The 20554-nt window shown below is 32.2% G+C and overlaps 2 protein-coding genes across 4 annotated transcripts; one reads left to right on the forward strand and one right to left on the reverse strand.

The window, feature by feature from the left end:
- Positions 1 to 14191: 14191 nt before the first annotated feature.
- Positions 14192 to 18131, reverse strand: LOC108741934 (ribosomal protein S6 kinase beta-1-like). 2 transcript variants are annotated; one of them, XM_025980417.1, is made up of 9 exons: positions 17748 to 18131; positions 17582 to 17622; positions 16602 to 16860; positions 16407 to 16540; positions 16161 to 16352; positions 15989 to 16079; positions 15577 to 15825; positions 15173 to 15280; positions 14192 to 14708 (listed from the first exon to the last, which is right to left on the reverse strand). In XM_025980417.1, the coding sequence occupies exons 1-9, from the start codon at positions 17832 to 17834 to the stop codon at positions 14466 to 14468; spliced, it is 1404 nt and encodes a 467-aa protein (XP_025836202.1). In that variant the 5' UTR covers positions 17835 to 18131; the 3' UTR covers positions 14192 to 14465. The 2 variants fall into 2 exon arrangements, with proteins under 2 accessions (XP_025836202.1, XP_025836203.1); XM_025980418.1 differs by lacking the exons at positions 17582 to 17622; positions 17748 to 18131 and adding an exon at positions 16953 to 17522.
- A 397-nt stretch (positions 18132 to 18528) lies between these two features.
- LOC108741944 (proteasome activator complex subunit 3) lies at positions 18529 to 19949 on the forward strand. 2 transcript variants are annotated; one of them, XM_018476921.2, is made up of 3 exons: positions 18529 to 18890; positions 19140 to 19493; positions 19555 to 19949. In XM_018476921.2, exons 1-3 carry the CDS (start codon positions 18867 to 18869, stop codon positions 19915 to 19917), a joined length of 741 nt encoding a protein of 246 aa, XP_018332423.1. In that variant the 5' UTR covers positions 18529 to 18866; the 3' UTR covers positions 19918 to 19949. The 2 variants fall into 2 exon arrangements, with proteins under 2 accessions (XP_018332423.1, XP_018332422.1); XM_018476920.1 differs by lacking the exon at positions 18529 to 18890 and adding an exon at positions 18918 to 19078.
- Positions 19950 to 20554: the final 605 nt, after the last annotated feature.

Raw genomic sequence — 20554 nt, forward strand, 5'->3', positions numbered from 1 at the left:
ACTGTCCATGTTTCGCACCCGTACAGCGCCGTGCTCCAAACATACACCTTTAACAACCTATTTCGAATTTCTAAATTAACCGTTCGCGAGCATAGAAGTGACTTCTTTTTATTGAAGGCGACTCGACCCTGCACTATCTGCTTTATATTTCTACTACTCCTTCCGCCACGACTTATCTGATTTCCTATTTATAATATGATCTTGATCCCATATCCGAAACTATTATGAGCGTACAGAGACTTACGTACAAATTACCTGGAAGAAACCATGTACCAAAAGCAAAACATCACTGTTGGTTTAATTAACACATTGAAAATTAAATCTTCAGGCATCGATATATTATTGTAGTCACGAACATTAAAAGAATTATTAATGTAAAAGAGTTTATAAACAAACTCATAAATAAAACCTGTCCCTTTTGCTTTATGACATCGTTGGTAAAAATTGAGATTAAGCACTTTCAACTGTTACGGTAATAAAGTTTTTAAATAAAAAGAAACTTTTAATTCACTCCTGCTATTAGAGAAGCGCAGACTTAATATTCTTATAACTAAAGTAAAATAAATAGCATTTTGATGGTTCAATAAACCTAGAGGGAGAATCTTCATATACAGAAGTGGCGATTTGAGACCGAGCATAGGGATGTTCTATTACATACAATCATCACAGGGCGGCATATATTTTATTAAATACAGCTCGGTATAGAAAAATTCGAGCAAATACCTTCAGCGGTCTTTTCAAATAGATAATAAAGTAATAGAACTCCAATTAATACAGTTCAATGCATTTGAGGGGTGGCACTTTTGTTTAAGTGTTCAACTAGTTCCACAGGCTCGCCAAATTATGCACTTTTTTTTAGTACAATATAAACTGATGATTGTTGATTGTCGGTATAGAGGAAGTCAGATAACTCAGGATGGAAGAAGCGATAGAGATATAAAACAAAAGATAGCGCAGGGTCGAGTAGCCTTCAACAAAAAGAAGCCATTTCTATGCTCGGGAACAGTAAATTTAGAAATTTGAAAAAGATTGTTAAAGGTGTATGTCTGGAGACCGGCCCTGTACGGGTGCGAGGTGGACCTAGATTAGTTTACTGTTCACAAATAGTTAAGGATGTGAGATGTTCTAGTTTTAGGGATATGCGAAAATTAGCCCAGAACAGGAAGAAATGGAGAAGCGTGTCTAATAAGTCATAGGACTGACTACCTTATGACCTTATGACCCATGATCATATTGACAAAAACAGAAAAAATTCCGACAAAGAAATGTGTAATTTCCATGTCCGGTGAACGTTTTGCCTTACCTGTAGATACACACAAGTGTAACTTTTGCTCCCCGAGAAAAACATAAAAAAGAAAAGAACATCTTCTCCGAAGACCATCAAGACACCCCGTGCTTTCGCGTCATAAAATTTTAAGTTCGTAAAAAAAGCAGCCCCTAACTTAATCTCGCTTTTAAACCAACCCGATTCGTGAACTTGAGTCTCCAGCTATATATCGACGTCAACTGGTGTGGTGTAGCTCGCAAATAATAATTGAATTTGCGAAGTTACGTACTTTTNCTAATTGTAAGTGAAATTCATTATTTTTATGACTGTAGTAAAGCAACTGGAATTTTGAATTGTAACTACGTAATAATTACCAATAATTTTGTAAAAAGGATGTTTCCGAATAATAAATTTTTTTCTGTAAGACATGGATTTATATTTTCATTCATTAACAACTGGAAACATAAAATAACAAAAATAACATGCAGTAAGTGTTGTTATGGTAATTATATCATCATCATCATATCATCATAGGCCTTCAGTCCTAAGACTGGTTGGACACGCACCTCCACTCTTTCCTATTCTGAACTAATCTTCGCATTTACCTAAAACTATAACTACTCACATCCTTAACTATTTGCGAACAGTAATCTAATCTAGATCTGCCTCTACTCCTCTTAACTCCTGTTTCTGCCTTTAATATGTCTCTGACTAGACCTTCATGCCTGAGAAAATGTCCTACCAACCTATCTGCCCACTTTTTATTGACTTTCATAGAGTCCTCTGTTCTCCTATTCTTTCTAATATCTCTTCATTTTTAACCTTCTCTATCCACATTTCGAACGCTTCTAACCTTTTCTTTTCCGACGCGCCTACTGTCCATGTTTCGCACCCGTACAGCGCCGTGCTCCAAACATACACCTTTAACAACCTATTTCGAATTTCTAAATTAACCGTTCGCGAGCATAGAAGTGACTTCTTTTTATTGAAGGCGACTCGACCCTGCACTATCTGCTTTATATTTCTACTACTCCTTCCGCCACGACTTATCTGATTTCCTATTTATAATATGATCTTGATCCCATATCCGAAACTATTATGAGCGTACAGAGACTTACGTACAAATTACCTGGAAGAAACCATGTACCAAAAGCAAAACATCACTGTTGGTTTAATTAACACATTGAAAATTAAATCTTCAGGCATCGATATATTATTGTAGTCACGAACATTAAAAGAATTATTAATGTAAAAGAGTTTATAAACAAACTCATAAATAAAACCTGTCCCTTTTGCTTTATGACATCGTTGGTAAAAATTGAGATTAAGCACTTTCAACTGTTACGGTAATAAAGTTTTCAAATAAAAAGAAACTTTTAATTCACTCCTGCTATTAGAGAAGCGCAGACTTAATATTCTTATAACTAAAGTAAAATAAATAGCATTTTGATGGTTCAATAAACCTAGAGGGAGAATCTTCATATACAGAAGTGGCGATTTGAGACCGAGCATAGGGATGTTCTATTACATACAATCATCACAGGGCGGCATATATTTTATTAAATACAGCTCGGTATAGAAAAATTCGAGCAAATACCTTCAGCGGTCTTTTCAAATAGATAATAAAGTAATAGAACTCCAATTAATACAGTTCAATGCATTTGAGGGGTGGCACTTTTGTTTAAGTGTTCAACTAGTTCCACAGGCTCGCCAAATTATGCACTTTTTTTTAGTACAATATAAACTGATGATTGTTGATTGTCGGTATAGAGGAAGTCAGATAACTCAGGATGGAAGAAGCGATAGAGATATAAAACAAAAGATAGCGCAGGGTCGAGTAGCCTTCAACAAAAAGAAGCCATTTCTATGCTCGGGAACAGTAAATTTAGAAATTTGAAAAAGATTGTTAAAGGTGTATGTCTGGAGACCGGCCCTGTACGGGTGCGAGGTGGACCTAGATTAGTTTACTGTTCACAAATAGTTAAGGATGTGAGATGTTCTAGTTTTAGGGATATGCGAAAATTAGCCCAGAACAGGAAGAAATGGAGAAGCGTGTCTAATAAGTCATAGGACTGACTACCTTATGACCTTATGACCCATGATCATATTGACAAAAACAGAAAAAATTCCGACAAAGAAATGTGTAATTTCCATGTCCGGTGAACGTTTTGCCTTACCTGTAGATACACACAAGTGTAACTTTTGCTCCCCGAGAAAAACATAAAAAAGAAAAGAACATCTTCTCCGAAGACCATCAAGACACCCCGTGCTTTCGCGTCATAAAATTTTAAGTTCGTAAAAAAAGCAGCCCCTAACTTAATCTCGCTTTTAAACCAACCCGATTCGTGAACTTGAGTCTCCAGCTATATATCGACGTCAACTGGTGTGGTGTAGCTCGCAAATAATAATTGAATTTGCGAAGTTACGTACTTTTAACGGCCGAGAACGCAGATGTTCAACTAGCAGAGGGATGCTTTTCTTAAGATTTCACCGCACGGTTGCGAAAATTCCAATTAATGCAACAGAGTCGACTAATTAACTATACATGCACATGGAAAGTTTATTTTAGCATCCAAAGAAGTTGATACAACATGGGTAATTATTTAATCCAAAATTGTACGGAACATATTATGATGCACAACAAGTTCTCATAATGCGGAACAAGTGCTAAATAATTTATTGCTGCTGCAGAAATGCTTCTTAGCTTCTATTAAATTTTAAAACATCTGTACCACACACTAACCGCAACACAATATATCTAAGCAAATAAAAAATGCACCAACGTTATCACAATATATAACCATTTATACGAATTTATACTAAGATCCTTGCCCTTATAGTTCTCGATAGTCTCAGAAATAAAGGAAGAAATTTGTTTGAAGTAGAAAACCTTTGAAAACATCCAGAATAATTCAAAAATTATGGTCATTACGTTTTTGGGCAACAATAAAATATAATACATATTTGAGATCTCAATAATAACCTTTTTATTTTCAATTATTACCCTAATGGCCCACGAAAACTGAAAAGGTTGTAATAATACAGTCCTCTCTGTCTAAAATCTATATATATCAATGGGGTCTTTCTGATTTTCAAGTTTTGTTTTGAACAAAATTACCCTCCGTTTTTGTTTAGAGAATAAGCAATCCCAAACTTTAAATGGATTAGCAAACTAGTGTTTAGTCTGTCCAGTCTTCAAATAGCTCTATACCACTCTGTTCAGTGGTGACTCTTTTGTTTCTTCTTCAAACAAAGCAATCTTCCGTTTTCGCTTTAAAAATTATTGAATAGTTTTTGGTCTGTCCAATTTTTTTCTCTTAAATTGTCCTGCACACCTCTGAATTTTGACGAAACTTTTGCTTTTTCTTCAATTACAAGAAATTCTCCTCTTTCGTTTTGGAATTTAGTAAACCAATTTTTGGTCTGTTCAATCTTCAAATGCATTTTTCTTCTATTAAGTGGCTCTATACCTCCCTGATTAGTAGTGACTTATTTTTATTTCATACAGAACAATCCTCCGTTATTCCTTTGAAAATTGCCGAAAAGTTTTTCAATCAATTCAATTCAATCTTTGAAAGGATTTTTTTTCTTAAATTTTCCTACCTGATTCTGTATATTAACAGGATTCTCCTCTTTGTTCTTCTTCTTCAAGCAGAAAAAATTAGAACTTTTTTGGTTTATCCAATCTTCAAATGGATGTCCCTTAAATGACCCCAGACAATTTTGAACATTGATGAGGGTTTTGTTTCTTCATCAAACGAAAAAGATCCTCCTCTTTTGCTTTAGAACTTAGTAAACCAGTTTTTGACCTGTCCAATCTTCAAATCCTTCATTTTTGCTTTGAAATTACTGAATAATTTTTAGTCTGTCCAATCTTCAAAGGTATTTTTTCCCTTAAATTGTCCTACATGACCGTATAGGTACTCATTTCATCTCTTTCACTTTCAAACTTAATAAACTAGTTTTTGATCTGTCCAATCTTCAAATAAGTTTTCCCTCTTAATGGCCTTACACCATCATATATATTTATGATTTTGCTTCTTCTGATGATCTTCCCCTTTCGCTTTGGAACTTTTTGGGTTTCTGCAATCTTCAAATGGATGTATCTCCCTTAAATGACTCTAGACGATCCTATCCATTGATAAGATTTTTGTTTCTTCATCAAACAAAAAAAGGCCTCCTCTTTCGCTTTAGAATTTAGGGAACCAGTTTTTGACCTAGCCAATCTTCAAATCCTCCATTTTTGCTTTGAAACTACCGAATAATTTTTAGTCTGTCCAATCTTTTTAAAGGGATCTTTTCTCTTAAATTGTCCTACACGACTGTATACTCATTTTCCTCTTTCACTTTGAAACTTAATAAACTAGTTTTTGATCTGTCCAATCTTCAAATGGCCTTATACCATCCTATATATTGGTTAAGCTTTTACTTCTTCTGATGATCTTCCCCTTTCGCTTTGGAACTTTTTGGGTTTCTGCAATCTTCAAATGGATGTATCTCCCTTAAATGACACTAGACGATCCTATCCATTGATAAGATTTTTGTTTCTTCATCAAACAAAAAAAGGCCTCCTCTTTCGCTTTAGAATTTAGGGAACCAGTTTTTGACCTAGCCAATCTTCAAATCCTCCATTTTTGCTTTGAAATTACCGAATAATTTTTAGTCTGTCCAATCTTTAAAGGGATCTTTTCTCTTAAATTGTCCTACACGACTGTATACTCATTTTCCTCTTTCACTTTGAAACTTAATAAACCAGTTTTTTGTCTGTCCAATCTTCAAATGGCCTTATACCATCATATACATTGGTGAAGCTATTACTTCTTCTGATGATCTTCCCCTTTCGCTTTGGAACTGTTTAGGTTTGTCCAATCTTCAAATAGATGTATCTCCCTTAAATGACTCTAGACGATCCTGTACATTGATTAGGCTTTTCTTTCTTCATCAAACAGGAAAGATCCTGCTCTTTCACTTTGGAACTTAACAAAATAATTTTGGACCTATCCAATCTTCAAACAGGTGCTACCTCACCCTGTATATTGGTGAGGCTTTTGTTTCTTCAAAGATCTTCTTTATAAGGTATTGCTTTTAGCATCAGGCAGGTGTAAGCACTTACGTACGAGACGTACATACTTGCATACATAAGTTGTGCAACGTACACGTATCTCGTTACAAACTGTTCCATGTGCTTTCCAACACATCATCGATGTTGTCTAAAAGCTTTACGAGTGTTTCTTCAGCCGTATGAAATTCGATTATTTGCCCACATGAACTAGATATGCAAGCAGCAAGGTGCATTTCAATGTAAATGACAGCGGGATAAAATCGGGAGTTACAAATAGAATAATATTCTATGCGGTTATGAGTTATCTATTAAGTAGGTAATGAATAATACTAGTTACAATCCAAACCGTAAAAACTAATTAAGAACCGTTGGTTGAAAGTTCAGCTTTCATTTAAATTATTGAAATAAACACAAAGCGTTTTTTAGAAAAATTAGTTATTGGCCGTTTATCAGACGAGAACTTTTTAATTATTTTTGTGTTCTATCAAGGCTCAAATTGATGTTCTTTATTGGCCAACTGTACGTAAATGTATTGCTTAAATCTATCAAATTCAGAAACCACAAAATTTTAAAATTAATTGAAAACTGAATGTGACAATGTATTGAACGTACATGTAAAAAAAAGAAGTTAATAAACTCTGAAGTGCATGGCCCTTCTAATGCATAACCTCAAGATTGAGGTACGAAAAAAGGTTTTTGTTTAATCTTAAACTAATTGAACCACAAGATTGGTAAAAGCAATTTTGGGGTAATACACCACACAAAAGATGAGGGAGAATTTCGTGTCGACAACCTCCTATTGGAGGTTTAACAGGACACAGTATCCTTTGAAGAGACAATTAAATTAAATTAGTATCGTCAGGAATGAGGATATTAGATTTTTTGTGATTAGTTATTTTTATCATTATTCTCTAGAGAAAAAAAAAATAAAACAACAGCAAAATAAGAAAACCTTTGCTGGGTCAATTAACGGTTATATATTTTTTCTTATTCAAAATCACTAAATAGCATAAAACAAAGTCGCTTTCCAGCTGTCTGTCCTTATGTATGCTTAAATCATTAAAACTACGCAACGGATTTTGATGCGGTTTTTTTTAAAAGATAGAGTGATTCAAGAGGAAGGTTTATATGTATATTACATGCATAATATAGTAGGGAAACACTGATAATTTTAGAGGTTTCTAATGTGATGTCGTAAATAAACACATTTTTTGCGCTTACATTGCAAACGCTGGCTGAACCCTACGAGATAGATCAAAATAATGTACTACAATATTGTACATCTTAAAAGGGTCTACAAAAAAGTCCGGGATGGTATATGTCTATTTCTGAGGGATAACTCACAATAACCATTTCTATCCTTTATTTTTTATGAGAAATAATGACTTATTTACGAAGCGATTGTAAGCAATACAGCATTAATTTTTATCCAATTAAGTACCTTAAATACATTGTGCATTTAATATAGATCAATATGGCCCTTTACCGCATCTAATTTAAATGAATATTTTCGAAGATATTACAGATTTAAAATGCAGGGACATAGCGGTTGCGGCGGTACCGACCGGGAGGCCGGTTTGTATTGTCTAATGACAAAAAAACTGTGAATGTTGTATATAAAGACATTCTGTAGTATATTTAGTATGTTCAGAGGGTATCTTTTGAAGATTTCCCCTTTTCGATAATAATCTAAACAAAACAAAAATATACATATTTAGTATCAGCATTGCACCCGTGCGAAGCTGGGGAGGGTCGCCAGTATATCATAAATTATATTTATAAAAACGTTTATTAAGTGCCTGTCAGACGCGGATCGCGATTTCGATCTTGTTATTTGATTTCATCATTTAATGTATAAAGCAGTTGTATACATTATCATTAAAGTTTTCAATAACAACATTTATTTTATAGTTTTCTGTTGTGACGTACTATATATGTAGCAGTGAAAGGCAACGAAAAGTTCTTTCAGAGAGATGATGCCCTTGCATAAAACGTTAAAGACATTCATCCTGGCTGATAACAGAGCAAGATTATAGAAATTTGTGCTAGACAAAAAATTTTACGATCATCATAAAAATGAAACCAAGCAAAATGTTTCTCAGATCACTAACTAAACCATTCGGTTAAAGCCATGTTCGTCCCGGTCGGCTGATTGTAGTTCGCTTTTTTGCATGTTTACTGTTAATTACTAGCGTTTATTAATTTATTTGTTAGTGTTTTCTAATTTTGTGAAGTGTTGTATGGATTCAAAAGGATTAGACCAACACCAAAGCGGTTCTTATTGTAAGTACAATACATGATCAATTAGTTTACGAAGATATTTTTAAAATTAAGAGTAATTAGTTTGTGTATTAAATAAAATAGTATAATCAAACTTGAAGTTTAACCATTTTGTTCTTATAGTGCAGAATAATGGATCTGATACGAGATTGAATTTTTTATTTTATGATGTTTCTAGTATTGCTAATTTTTATATAAAAAATAGAACTCAATGTATAAAAATACTTTTTCATTTTCTTTATTTTATTCGTTTCAGATGCTGCTAAGAATTGGTAAGTGATTTGCATGTTTTTGTACTTTTAAGACTAGACTGATGACAAATTAAGACAAATTACGAAAGCATTGACACCACGTCTGCTAAACTTTTACTTAGCAAAAGTGGTGCCATTTAAGGGTAATTCTTTTACAAATGCCGTAAGTACCATCCAGATTTTAATATGCAATAGATAAAATTAGTAGTCTGTAAGAATGTTTCAGTCAACATAAGCAGGTTAAGACGGAAGTTTTCGGGAGTGCTGTGTTAACTTTGATACTGTACTGCAATCAAGTGCACCTATCGCGAATACGGGAATATTCGGGAATGTCGTTTTAGTTCTACGTCCCGATTTTTTTATCGTATCATATTTAAGTGGCCATTGGAGATCGGGTCCGTTTGTACCGTATTTAAGTGCGACGTTCGACAATACGGGAAAATACGGGAGTATTCGGGAATGTTGTTCTAGCAGATATTATCTAAAGACTATTATCGAAAGAATCTTCAACAGTAAAAGACTTCTAAGCAAGACTATCCTTGCCGTTGTGAAAGGACCTTTAATCGCCTGTACCAAGTAAGATGCATGTTTTTTAATATTTTTTCAAGCGTATCCTATGATTGTTGCACTAGACTGACTGACTTATATTTATGTGATACGTATAGATAAACAATCATGAATTTTTCGTTTAATTGGGCAGTGTACGGTCCAGCATTACTGTTTATAGTGTAACGCCGAGGGAAAAAGTGAAGTGATAAACACAATGAAATCAACAAGAAAAATATCACAGGAAGAGATAAGTTAAATGAAATTTTATTTTGATAAATTTTGACTATGACTGAAACTAAATCAAATCAAGAAAAGAAAATCGCATGTAATGTTACATGGATTCTACCACTGTGTATTATTTTAAAATATATTACCTATGACTAATTCCATTTCCACAAAAGTTCTTGTAAAATGCTTTGTCTAGTCAATAAATAATATAACTTATAACTTATTGCAAAAGTTTTTTCAAACCAAGATAACCTAAACAAACCGTAAATTGACCTAATGTTATTTGACATCCTCCCAACGCGTTTTACAGTGATTTTTATAAAATCGAATCGTTCGTGTGTCGTTCTTATTTTGAAAAATTAGAAACGGATCCAAACAAAATTGGAAGAAATTGTTATTGGGTATAGCTATGTATGTGTGCACGTTTGGCTCATCAGAACCGGTTGCGACAGGCCGACAAAAAAAGGGACACTTGAAGGGATAAGGGAAATTGTCGAGAAAGCACTTCGGGAATTGGCAGCAATAGGAAATTGAACAAGTTCGCAACGATGCTGCCGTACCCCGGAAAATTATATTAAATTTCCCAGATACAACGTGGACGGGACACTATCTCTTCGACGTTGTCGTCGAGGTAAACGTATACTATTTCCGCACCATCAAAATCGATTCACATAACGAGCAAAAGTATCCAGAATTATTTACAGGATAAAAAAATTGTCAGCTGAAATGACATCACGAACACGAAATATTGGTTATTTATCATCATTAAGGGAGATAAGAGATGAATTAAATTCACATTAGATTGGTAGAAAAACGAGATATTCTGACAAGTTATACATTAATCATTTAATATTTCAAATAAACATTCAAAAGTATCCCCCTCACTTGGCTAATGCATCCAGTAGTAATTTCAATGGCGACGAAAAATCTTGCGATGATAGGCAGTAAGATATAACAAAACAATCAAAGAAATAATACAAATAAATTTCTTCTTATGTTTCCAGCAGTTTAATGTAAATTTCTACAATTGCATCGATATATGATACCGCTTTCAAGGAATTGATTCAAAGTTTTGGGTCTTTTTCAAACAATTTCTAAATTTGAACGCGCAAAATTTCGATGTTCACAACAGTTTAAACCAATCCTAATGTATTTTTGCTAAATAGAAGGAATTGATTCATAATTTTGAGTCTTTTTCAACCAATTTTTAAATTTGATCGCACAAAATTTCGACATTCACAACGGTTTAAACTAATTCAAATGTATCTTTGCTAAATAGAAGGAACTGATTGATGATTTTGAGTCTTTTTCAACCAATTTCTAAATTTGAAAGCGCAAAATTTCGATATTCACAACGTTTTAAACCAATCCTAATGCATTTTTGCTAAATAGAAGGAATTTATTTATAATTTTGAGTGTTTTTCAACCAATTTCTAAATTTGAAAGCGCAAAATTTTGATATTCACAACGTTTTAAACCAATCCTAATGCATTTTTGCTAAATAGAAGGAATTTATTTATAATTTTGAGTGTTTTTCAACCAATTTCTAAATTTGAACGCGCAAAATTTCGATATTCACAACGGTGTAAACTAATTCAAATGTATCTTTGCTAAATAGAAGGAACTGATTGATGATTTTGAGTCTTTTTCAACCAATTTCTAAACATAGACGAACAACATTTGAAACTTTAAGATGGTTAAAGTCAATTTAATTTGTTTCATACAAAAGCCCGCCAAGGTGAAAATGTGTCAAAGAAATTGATTAATAATTTCTGATACTTTTTAAATAATTTTCAAATTTAAACGAGCTGAAATTCCTCTTTTTGATGGTTTCAAACCAATTTAAATTTGTTCGACAATAACTCGACAGAGTGTGCGTTTTGATGAAAATGTATTTTCTCGAAATCTAAGGAATTGATTGATATTTTCGGGTACTTATAAACCAATTTTCGCATTTGGACACATTTAATTTCGCTTCTTACGATGGTTCAAACCAATTTGAATTTGTATGATGTTAATGGGACAGGATGTTGTAAAAACGTTTTTTTTTTTTAAATATCGAAAGAATTGATTCATAATTAAAATTAACCAATTTTCAAATCAATTTAAATTGTCTTATATTAGGTGCCAACTGTGCATCAAAAACATTAAAATCAAAGTAAAAGATGCAGGTATTTGTAAAAAATGTAGTTACTGACAAAACAAATAAAACTGAAGTGATGATTTCTTTGCAGAAGCATTATAAAGTTCTAACTAGACGTGTAAGAGAAATGGAGATAGTTAATGCAATTGGCTGGCAACTTTTCACTTTAAATTATTAAGAGTTGTTGGAAGCTTGCAGTTCTGTCGCTTTTGAATGACAAATTGGATCGAAAATCTTCTTAAGGAAATGGCGCACTAGTTTCTACTTGCACTGTTTAATGGAACTTCCTCGGGCCAAGCGAGACGCGAAAATAAAACAAAAACGTTATTAAATGCGAGGAACTGTACGAAAGATTTAAAAAGTATTTTCTCAAAACGCAACCAAAGGAACTTTTACTATCTTTCTATATAGATGAAAATTATGTTCGCTGAAAAGTTACAACCAAAGCCGCAAATTGCAATTGCTAAAGTCCAATAAGTACCCACATAGATACATATTTAAATAGAGTTTGCAAAAGATAAGATTAACGCCGAATCACTGCACAGAAAGTTTAAAGATAAGTAAACTTTAAAACTGTTTGTAAAAGATGAATAAAATACGCTTATGAAGCTTTAAAGAAGTAGGAAACTCAAAAATTGAAAGGGGAGCAAGTCGTCAAAATAATATATACAAAAAAAATGTGACTGCTGTCTACCAGGGCAAAGTAGTATTACGTAAATGAAAGTATCAGCAAATTCTTATGCTTAAGTGTACAATGTTGTTGCATACCTATTTACAAACAATTCCTTTAAATTTTAATCATTGATTACAATATATCTATTAAAAAACCATAATGGCCGACATCAATAACAATACGACAACAATTGAAAAAGAATGATGGCCGACAACTGCAACAATTAGAAAAGAATGATGGCCGACAACTGCAACAATTAAAAAGAATGATGGCCGACACTACGTCATAGTGGAACAATAAAAATGGCCGGGGCAGGGGGATGAGCTAGTAATTATAACAAATTTTTTTTTTTTTTTTCTAAATTGTCACTAATAGGCACTTATCCTTTCCTAACAGATGATTCAAAAATAAATAATTTCTTTCAATACTTACTAACTCTATGTTATGAAAAACCGCGATGGTTTTAAATTAGAATACAGGTAGCGCGACAAATAAATATTATTTTCCTTGCTTTGGAACAAATTTCAAAGTTTAATTTACACAACAGGCTGCGTAATTAACAGGATATTAATTTTGTATGCTTTTCCTATGTCACAAAGAACGTTTTCATTTGTTAAATTAAGATAAAATACAGTCCAACTTCGTTGGATATGAAAATCGTAAACAACCATGACTAAAACTTACCTTAGCTTAAGGTCGGAAGGGTCAGGTGGATTATTAATATTGTTTAACACTACACACATTTTACTTTGTATTAATCACGCACAATGTTCGGCTTACATTAATATTTTGCTTTCACACCATTGCAAGGACCAGGCGTACCAGCTTAACTTTAAGAACAATACAAATACACTATATATGGTACAATTAGTACCTGAATATAACATAACTAAATTGTGGAATTGATATTAACAAATTATAAATTCCAATAACAAATTAACTTAAAAAATGTATTTCGGTCTAAGAAAAAGAGCACTCCTGAAATCGCTTGTGAGATATGACTTTGGTGAATATGTAGAGTACGTATTAAAGGTACACAATCAAAATAACAAGAAGATTGATAGCAAATTCCAAATTTTGTTAAGAATAATTGCATTTTTAGTCAAATTTTTGCTTTAAACAGAAATTACCTTCTTGTAAAGATACAAATTTGAATATTTTTGATATCTGGTACGGCATCTGGCACAAACCATCTAAACTTCATAGATAACAGTTAGTGATATCTGTGTTGCCAACGCTCCACTGAAAATCATAGATAGATAATAGATATAGCAGTACCATAGTAAAATAATTACTAGTAGTTACTTTTATTGTCCAAAGATGGCGCATTCTATTTATTTATGTCCGTTTATTTGAATTTATTTTTGTTTTATTAAAAATAAAAGTTAATTATAATTATAAAATGCTTTGTTTTCCAAAAATGACCGAGATATTTTATATTCTTCTGATTCTATTTATTGACCTCATCAAATCTTTGATTATAAATATATGTAATTATTTATAACATAACTTGTGGCTTATTTTCAATAAAATAGATTAGAACTATCAAAATTAAGCGTTCAGACTTCCGGAAATAGTAGCCGCATACGCCTGGTCCACTAAATAAAAAGATTAGTATCCATTCAGAGTATCCAATAGTGCTGTGGGATTCACCCATTTGAATTTCGTCCCTATTCTTGGTAGTTTTATAATCACTGCGCTTTTTATTATGTTTCTAAGTGAAGCAAACAAAATTACACACCCTCAGCAAGTTTATTTAAAATTCACTTCTAGTACACACATAAGCGTTTAATATTAAATATAAAAAAGACTTAGTACAACTTCAGTTATAATATAATGTATATACACTTCCAATTTGGTAACAATTACAAAAATAAGAACAAAAAAACGATCCGTTTAAATAAGTATATGCTAAATTGTAAATCATAGGTATTTCCTTTTATAATTATTTTTCCTTTTTTTGTTCTAAAAATTCATTTGTGGTAAAAATTATGCTAACAATTGGCTAACTACTATACTTGAGGTATGCTGCTCACTTCCATCACTTCATCTGTACAATTGTTAGGCCCGGTGGGACGTTGCTGCGAGTTGTAATGCCTCATAGAACCTATGTGATGGGAATTCTGAAAGGGGTGGTGAAAAGGCACGGGTTGATGACGCAGGGGTGTACTGCCGGGCTTACGGGGAGATCTCGCCTTTACTATATGTGGTTTGTACATATCTTCAAGCACCGACGGTGCAATATAAGTAAATCCCTGCAAGCATTGAAAATTTTGCTTTGAATGAAAAAAAAAACAGCAAGGCAAGAAGCAAAAAACTTCCTTGGACAAAGTATTACACACGTAGAACAAACGATAAATAAAAAATCAACACTGACAAACAAGCATACGACAACATTCCATATCAATTTGCCAATATCGACCTAATTACCTTTCAACTCGCACTAACAGTACTCATCAGAAAATGCTTTTCAATTTTTAAGTAGTATGGATACACTTTTAAACCTACTGTGGGTAACTCCCGTAAAAAGTTATTTCATAAAAGTGAAACTTTGCAATTAATTTTCAAGACCTATTCAACAATAACTCACTCGAAGGGATACATGAAAAACTTTTCACTTCTACCTAAACTCAAAACTTTTTTCAGCATTTTAGTTGCCTTCAAGCTTGCGGTATTGCTATTTGATTACTGAACGGTAAAAAAATAGTTTTTCTCTCACCTGAAATATCATATTGGCACTTTCGCTAAGAGTAGATTCATCTGGTGAATCAATAGGTGTTTGTTTGGTGAATTTGGTATCGAATTGCGAAACGTCATCTTCGCTGGCCTTCAAAAAAATAATATTATTAATTACATTACAAACCAAAACTGATACAAACGAAAAGTACAATAGTTGAATTTGTTGTAGCGCAATTTGTAAACTTCTCACAAATCTTTTATTTGAATGTTTGGAATTTGAATAAGTTCACCGTAATTAAACTTATTCAAAATCACCCCACCCACCTTTCCCTTAATATGACTCTTATATATAAGATTTTATGTCATTTATATATACAAACTAATTCATGAACATTCACCAACTAAAGGCCAACTCCATTATGTTTTCAAAGTACAATAGCTTACTAGACTCGGCTTAAAGGGCGGTTCCAGTTTTCTTGTTAGCACATCATTCCAGTTGATGTGCTTAAAAAACTGGTGCTGTTTGATGCCATCCGCGTCCCCGGGAGAAGACCCCAACCTAGCCAGCACCTGTCTCTTGAGCAATTTCCTTATCAAATCCCTGGCATCGGCAGTTAAATATTGGGGCAGTATCAGCTTGCCTTTAAGGATTTTTTCTATCGTTCTTTTGCGGTTTTCCGCAGTAAAAGGCGGCTAAAAAGCATACCACATATTGGAAAACAATATTATATATAATCTGGAATCCCTAATGTGCTTTCAAATTCAACTCGAAAATTTTAAGGCTTAATATTTACAATTCAATACTAATTCATTGTTTTTAAATTAGAAATTAATAATGAATGAGAAAGGTACTCACAGCCCCTGTTAACATATCATACATAAGAGCACCTAATGACCACCAGTCGACTTCTTTACCATGGCCACTTCTCGTTAATATTTCAGGGGCCCTACAAGTAATATTTATTAAATAATAATTCCTAATAGTTGTTATCAGACAGAAGTGTTTTAAAAATAAATATTTAACGTACATGTATTCTATAGTACCGCAAAATGTGTGTGTAACAATTCCTTCTTGAATGTGTTCCTTACAGAGACCAAAATCGGTCAATTTAACGTGTCCGAAAGCATCTAGTAAAATATTTTCAGGCTTTAAATCTCTGTAAATAATTCCCTGTAAATGCAAGTGCTCTAGTGCTAGAATAATTTCGGATAAGTAAAAGCTAAAAGAAAAAAATTATATAAAATATCACACACAAACTGTTCTCCTAAATTACCATGCAGTATCTTCTAAAAATATTCCTTCACGTTCCAAATGCATGAAAAGCTCGCCTCCACTTAAATATTCTAAAATTAGATACAGTTTGCCTCCAGTTTGGAAGGCATATTTTAAGTCCACTATGAAAGGGTGCTAAAATGACAAAATAAAATATTAAAAAAATTAACATCATATTAAAACATTTTATTCTTACCTTAACTTCTTCTAAAATATTGCGTTCAGCCTTGGTGTGTGCTGTGTCTTTTTGATTTCTAACTATGGAAGCTTTACGAAGAACTTTCATTGCAAATATTGTCCCGGCATCTTGACCAGTAACTTTACGCACCTGAAATACTTTGCCATAGCCCCCTTTCCCCAGTACTTTCCTAAGTTCAAAGTCATGGGGCCCTGTCTTTTCTTGTCCAGGGTTAACATTTTGTTCAGTCAGTTGGACTGTTTCAATGTTATCGTCACTAAAACAAATATTTTTGCTCTTTCAAATGTATACTCTATTAAAAAATGACCCGGAAACTGTAAAAAATTAAATAATACTAGTCAAACATACTAAATAAAACAATTTATAAGGTACATAAAAAAGCTCTTCAAAAGATAAACATATACATATACATGTATGTATACAATACGAATTTATGAGGATAAAAAGCGGTGATTAAACAAACAGAGCGTTGCAAAATCCAGAAACCTAGTAACATGTAATACTTTATAGTTTAGAGCATATTAGTTCATTTTAACTTTTACTTTCACTCAGACCATGTAAAAAGAAAGTCCTACATTTCAATATGATGACATAACCATGACCTACTTACACACTTTACTTCTGTCTTACAAAACTGAAAATAAGGCAAAAACTATTTATTGTTTTACAAATATGCTGCCCATGGGGTGTAAAAAAATAATTTAAAAATTTGATATTGTACATTTTTACTAGCAGTTATTCTTAAATATCTTTTATTTTTGGTGTAAAAAACATAAAAAAAACACAAATTCAAATAGAATAACCCAGACAAATCAAGATCATTAAAATTATTTGACCTAAATTAACCAATTTTACCTATAAGAGATAACTTAACGACTCACATAAGGTTTATCCAAGATAATTATAAAAAGGCTCTTATAATTGATTAATTTGGTATTCACTATCTAGATATGAACAAGATGTAAATGAATACTTACTCTATAATATCATTCACGTTGGGGTTCTGATCATATCCACCCTAAAAATATATAGATATGTAAAACATATGCAAACCAAATAAAAAGTATGTGGCAAGAATTTCAAAACTGAATTAGCACCATGCTTTCAAATATATGTTGTGTAGTATTTTTTTGGCTGTAATACCTCAGTTATTTCAATAATATCGTCATCAGAATCGTCAACTTCTACAGTTTCAATGTCATGTAGCTCAATATCAAATACGCCAGCCATTTTTCAATAACACACTTAATAACTGTAATTTTCACATTCTAGCACAAACGAACAAAGCACATTTCTAGAAATCACTTTGAAATTGATATTACTTTCCAGTTATAGAATTTTCTCACCATGCATTACACTTCGAAGTAAGGTTAAGTACCTCTTCTAAACTGACAACGACAACTAGCTCTGGTTTGTTATTTTGGTATCCGTTTCTAAAACGTTATTTCAAAAATACGTTCTACGACGTTCTTTTGTATTCAATACGTTACTAGTGATAAAATACTAAAAAAAGAAAATTATTTTTGTTTAATCATGCAATATTAGTTGTATTAAAAAAAATCGGTTTTATTTGACCTAAACGGAGAAATGTTTATTATTTAGCAGCTTAGAAAATATGGGCTTTCACTCGATTATAAATCACGTGATTTCTAAAGTTATTTTTCTGTTACGATCACTTAATGTAAAAATAAAATCATTTTTTCCAACAACATAGACAACCTTCCTTACAGTACTGTTACACTGGTAAAGCCCGATGGCCTTGCAATATCAATTAATCAAAAATAAAACGCATTTATTCTAAAAGATTTTGCCTTATCAATTAGATGAAAATTGAAAATGCTTATCTATAAAACTATTAACAACATAAACATTTTCAATACGTAGTTATCTTTACAACTTTGAGACTTCATTATCGTCATAAATTACATGGCGAATCGAAATGAATTTTACACTTACTGTTTTTTGTTTTTAGTTGCAAAGAATATCAACAGAAGAAAATGCTTTTTTTTGTATTCTCCAAAAGAGCCATTGAATTATGGCTAAAAGTTTCATGTTTTTTTTAAATATTTTTTCAAAATCAACCATTAATACATTAATACGCATGCGTATTGAATAATAATTTTCCAATAGAAGAAGAATGCTGTTGAGGATATTCAAACGCATAGGTTAGGTCAACACGCTGTGTTTGTATGACTTTGTATGTTCTAGATTTTTTATTTAACTTAATTAATTAACGTTAGATTTGTGTATTAATTATTTAATATGGCTGATAATAAAAGTAAAAAGGTATGTATCTTTCTTTTACTGGTTACAATGACACAAAGTTTTCACAAAATCTCTACGTTTTGACATGAGCCTTTTCGACCGATTCCCATTAAATTTATTTCCTTACCATGTCTCTTCCTAATTTAAGTATATATTCAGGGAATAGTCGCCCCGACAGTATCTTCCTCAATTCTGTATACGGAAAAGAAGTACGATGTCACCACAAAATCGATTTTAAATGCTTGATTGTGTATGTTTGACTTTTATTAGGTGCAAGAGTACAAGGATTCATTGAAAGCCAAAGCAGAAGAATTAATTTTAAAGGGATTTCCAGAAACGATTGTAAAGCTTAATGACATTTTAAATACACCAAAATTCAAAGATAGAAGTTTCTCAGAAGTCCATCAAGAAGTAAATATTCCAGTGCCTGATCCCGTATTGTTTAACAGTCATGATGATGATCTGCCACCCCTAAAGAAGATTAAACGTGATAGCAGTATATCTAGTGATGGCACAAATGTGTTTGTACTTCCTAATGGACCTGTGCCTACTAACAAGTTGCTGTTGGAAGTAATTGATATTGTGAAACCCCATATTAGAAAACTGATTGAGGACTCAAATTTAGTAAGGAATGCAACAATTCTAACAATAATAATTATATACACTGATCAATTTTTCTTTGCAGCTGAAGATGTGGATTTCTTACATGATTCCGAAAATTGAAGATGGGAATAATTTTGGAGTATCAATTCAAGAAGATACATTGGCTGAAGTTCAGTCTGTAGAGTCTGAGGCTACGGCGTTCTTTGACCAGATTTCACGTTATTTTGTCTCCAGGGGTAAATTAATTTCGAAAGTAGCAAAATATCCTCACATTGCTGACTATAGGATGGCCGTTCAAGAACTTGACGAAAAAGAATATTTGAGTTTATGGTTGACCATGGCCGAAATCAGAAATCGATACTGTTCATTGCATGATATGGTCATTAAAAATATTGATAAGATAAAGAAGCCACGTCCGAATAACGCAACAGAGTCACTGTACTAACTTAAATAAAAGTATTAATAAGTTTCTGTAACTTTTGTTTGTTTTCTTTCCGTCATTTTTCTATTAGTTTTTGATTTCTTAATAAAAAACTTATATATTCATTTAAATAATAAGTTTAAATGATTTGATAGAGGATTCTGTCATACTTTTCTTTATTATTTATTTACTAATCAAACCAGAAATAAGCTACTATTTTGAATAAGTAATATAAAAAGATTCGTACTGATTTTTGAAAAAAATCACATTTTTTTGCTAGATAAATGTAATAAAAGATAAATTAGATATTTTCTCGTTTAAAAAGAGCGCACTTTGCTTCATCAAGGTAGACAACCCATTATACTTGGCTGTGAATGGAAAACAAAACTTCATTTTCTGAAAAATTCTGCCAGGCTTAGGCAGCCCACCTTGCAGATATTTAATATTTAAATGTATTAAAAGACATAATTCTTTAAAAATTGTTTAACTGCGAAATAAATTGAAAAAAAACAATAAACAAGGATATTTATCTCTTGACTTTTATATTGTTAAGCTGAACTATCAAATATTAAGTCAATATTCCACATTTTAAAATATTATTCGATGTTGGAATGATTATTATTTGCTTTTATTATATTTCACAAAATTATCAAACAGTTTA

This window comes from Agrilus planipennis, unplaced genomic scaffold (assembly GCF_000699045.2).
Source record: "Agrilus planipennis isolate EAB-ADULT unplaced genomic scaffold, Apla_2.0 scaffold41, whole genome shotgun sequence".
Classification (NCBI taxonomy): Eukaryota; Metazoa; Arthropoda; class Insecta; order Coleoptera; family Buprestidae; genus Agrilus; species Agrilus planipennis.

Coding starts and splice junctions, on each gene's coding strand:
- LOC108741944 (XM_018476920.1), top strand. CDS start 18,998: ATGTCTCTTCCTAATTTAAGTATATATTCAGGGAATAGTCGCCCCGAC. Junction 19,079..19,139: donor ATTCTGTATACGGAAAAGAA/GTACGATGTCAC, acceptor GACTTTTATTAG/GTGCAAGAGTACAAGGATTC. Junction 19,494..19,554: donor TGATTGAGGACTCAAATTTA/GTAAGGAATGCA, acceptor TTTTCTTTGCAG/CTGAAGATGTGGATTTCTTA.
- LOC108741934 (XM_025980417.1), bottom strand. CDS start 17,834: ATGGCTGGCGTATTTGATATTGAGCTACATGACATTGAAACTGTAGAA. Junction 16,353..16,406: donor TTTTTAGAAGATACTGCATG/GTAATTTAGGAG, acceptor TTTTTCTTTTAG/CTTTTACTTATCCGAAATTA. Junction 15,826..15,988: donor ATGATATGTTAACAGGGGCT/GTGAGTACCTTT, acceptor TATGCTTTTTAG/CCGCCTTTTACTGCGGAAAA.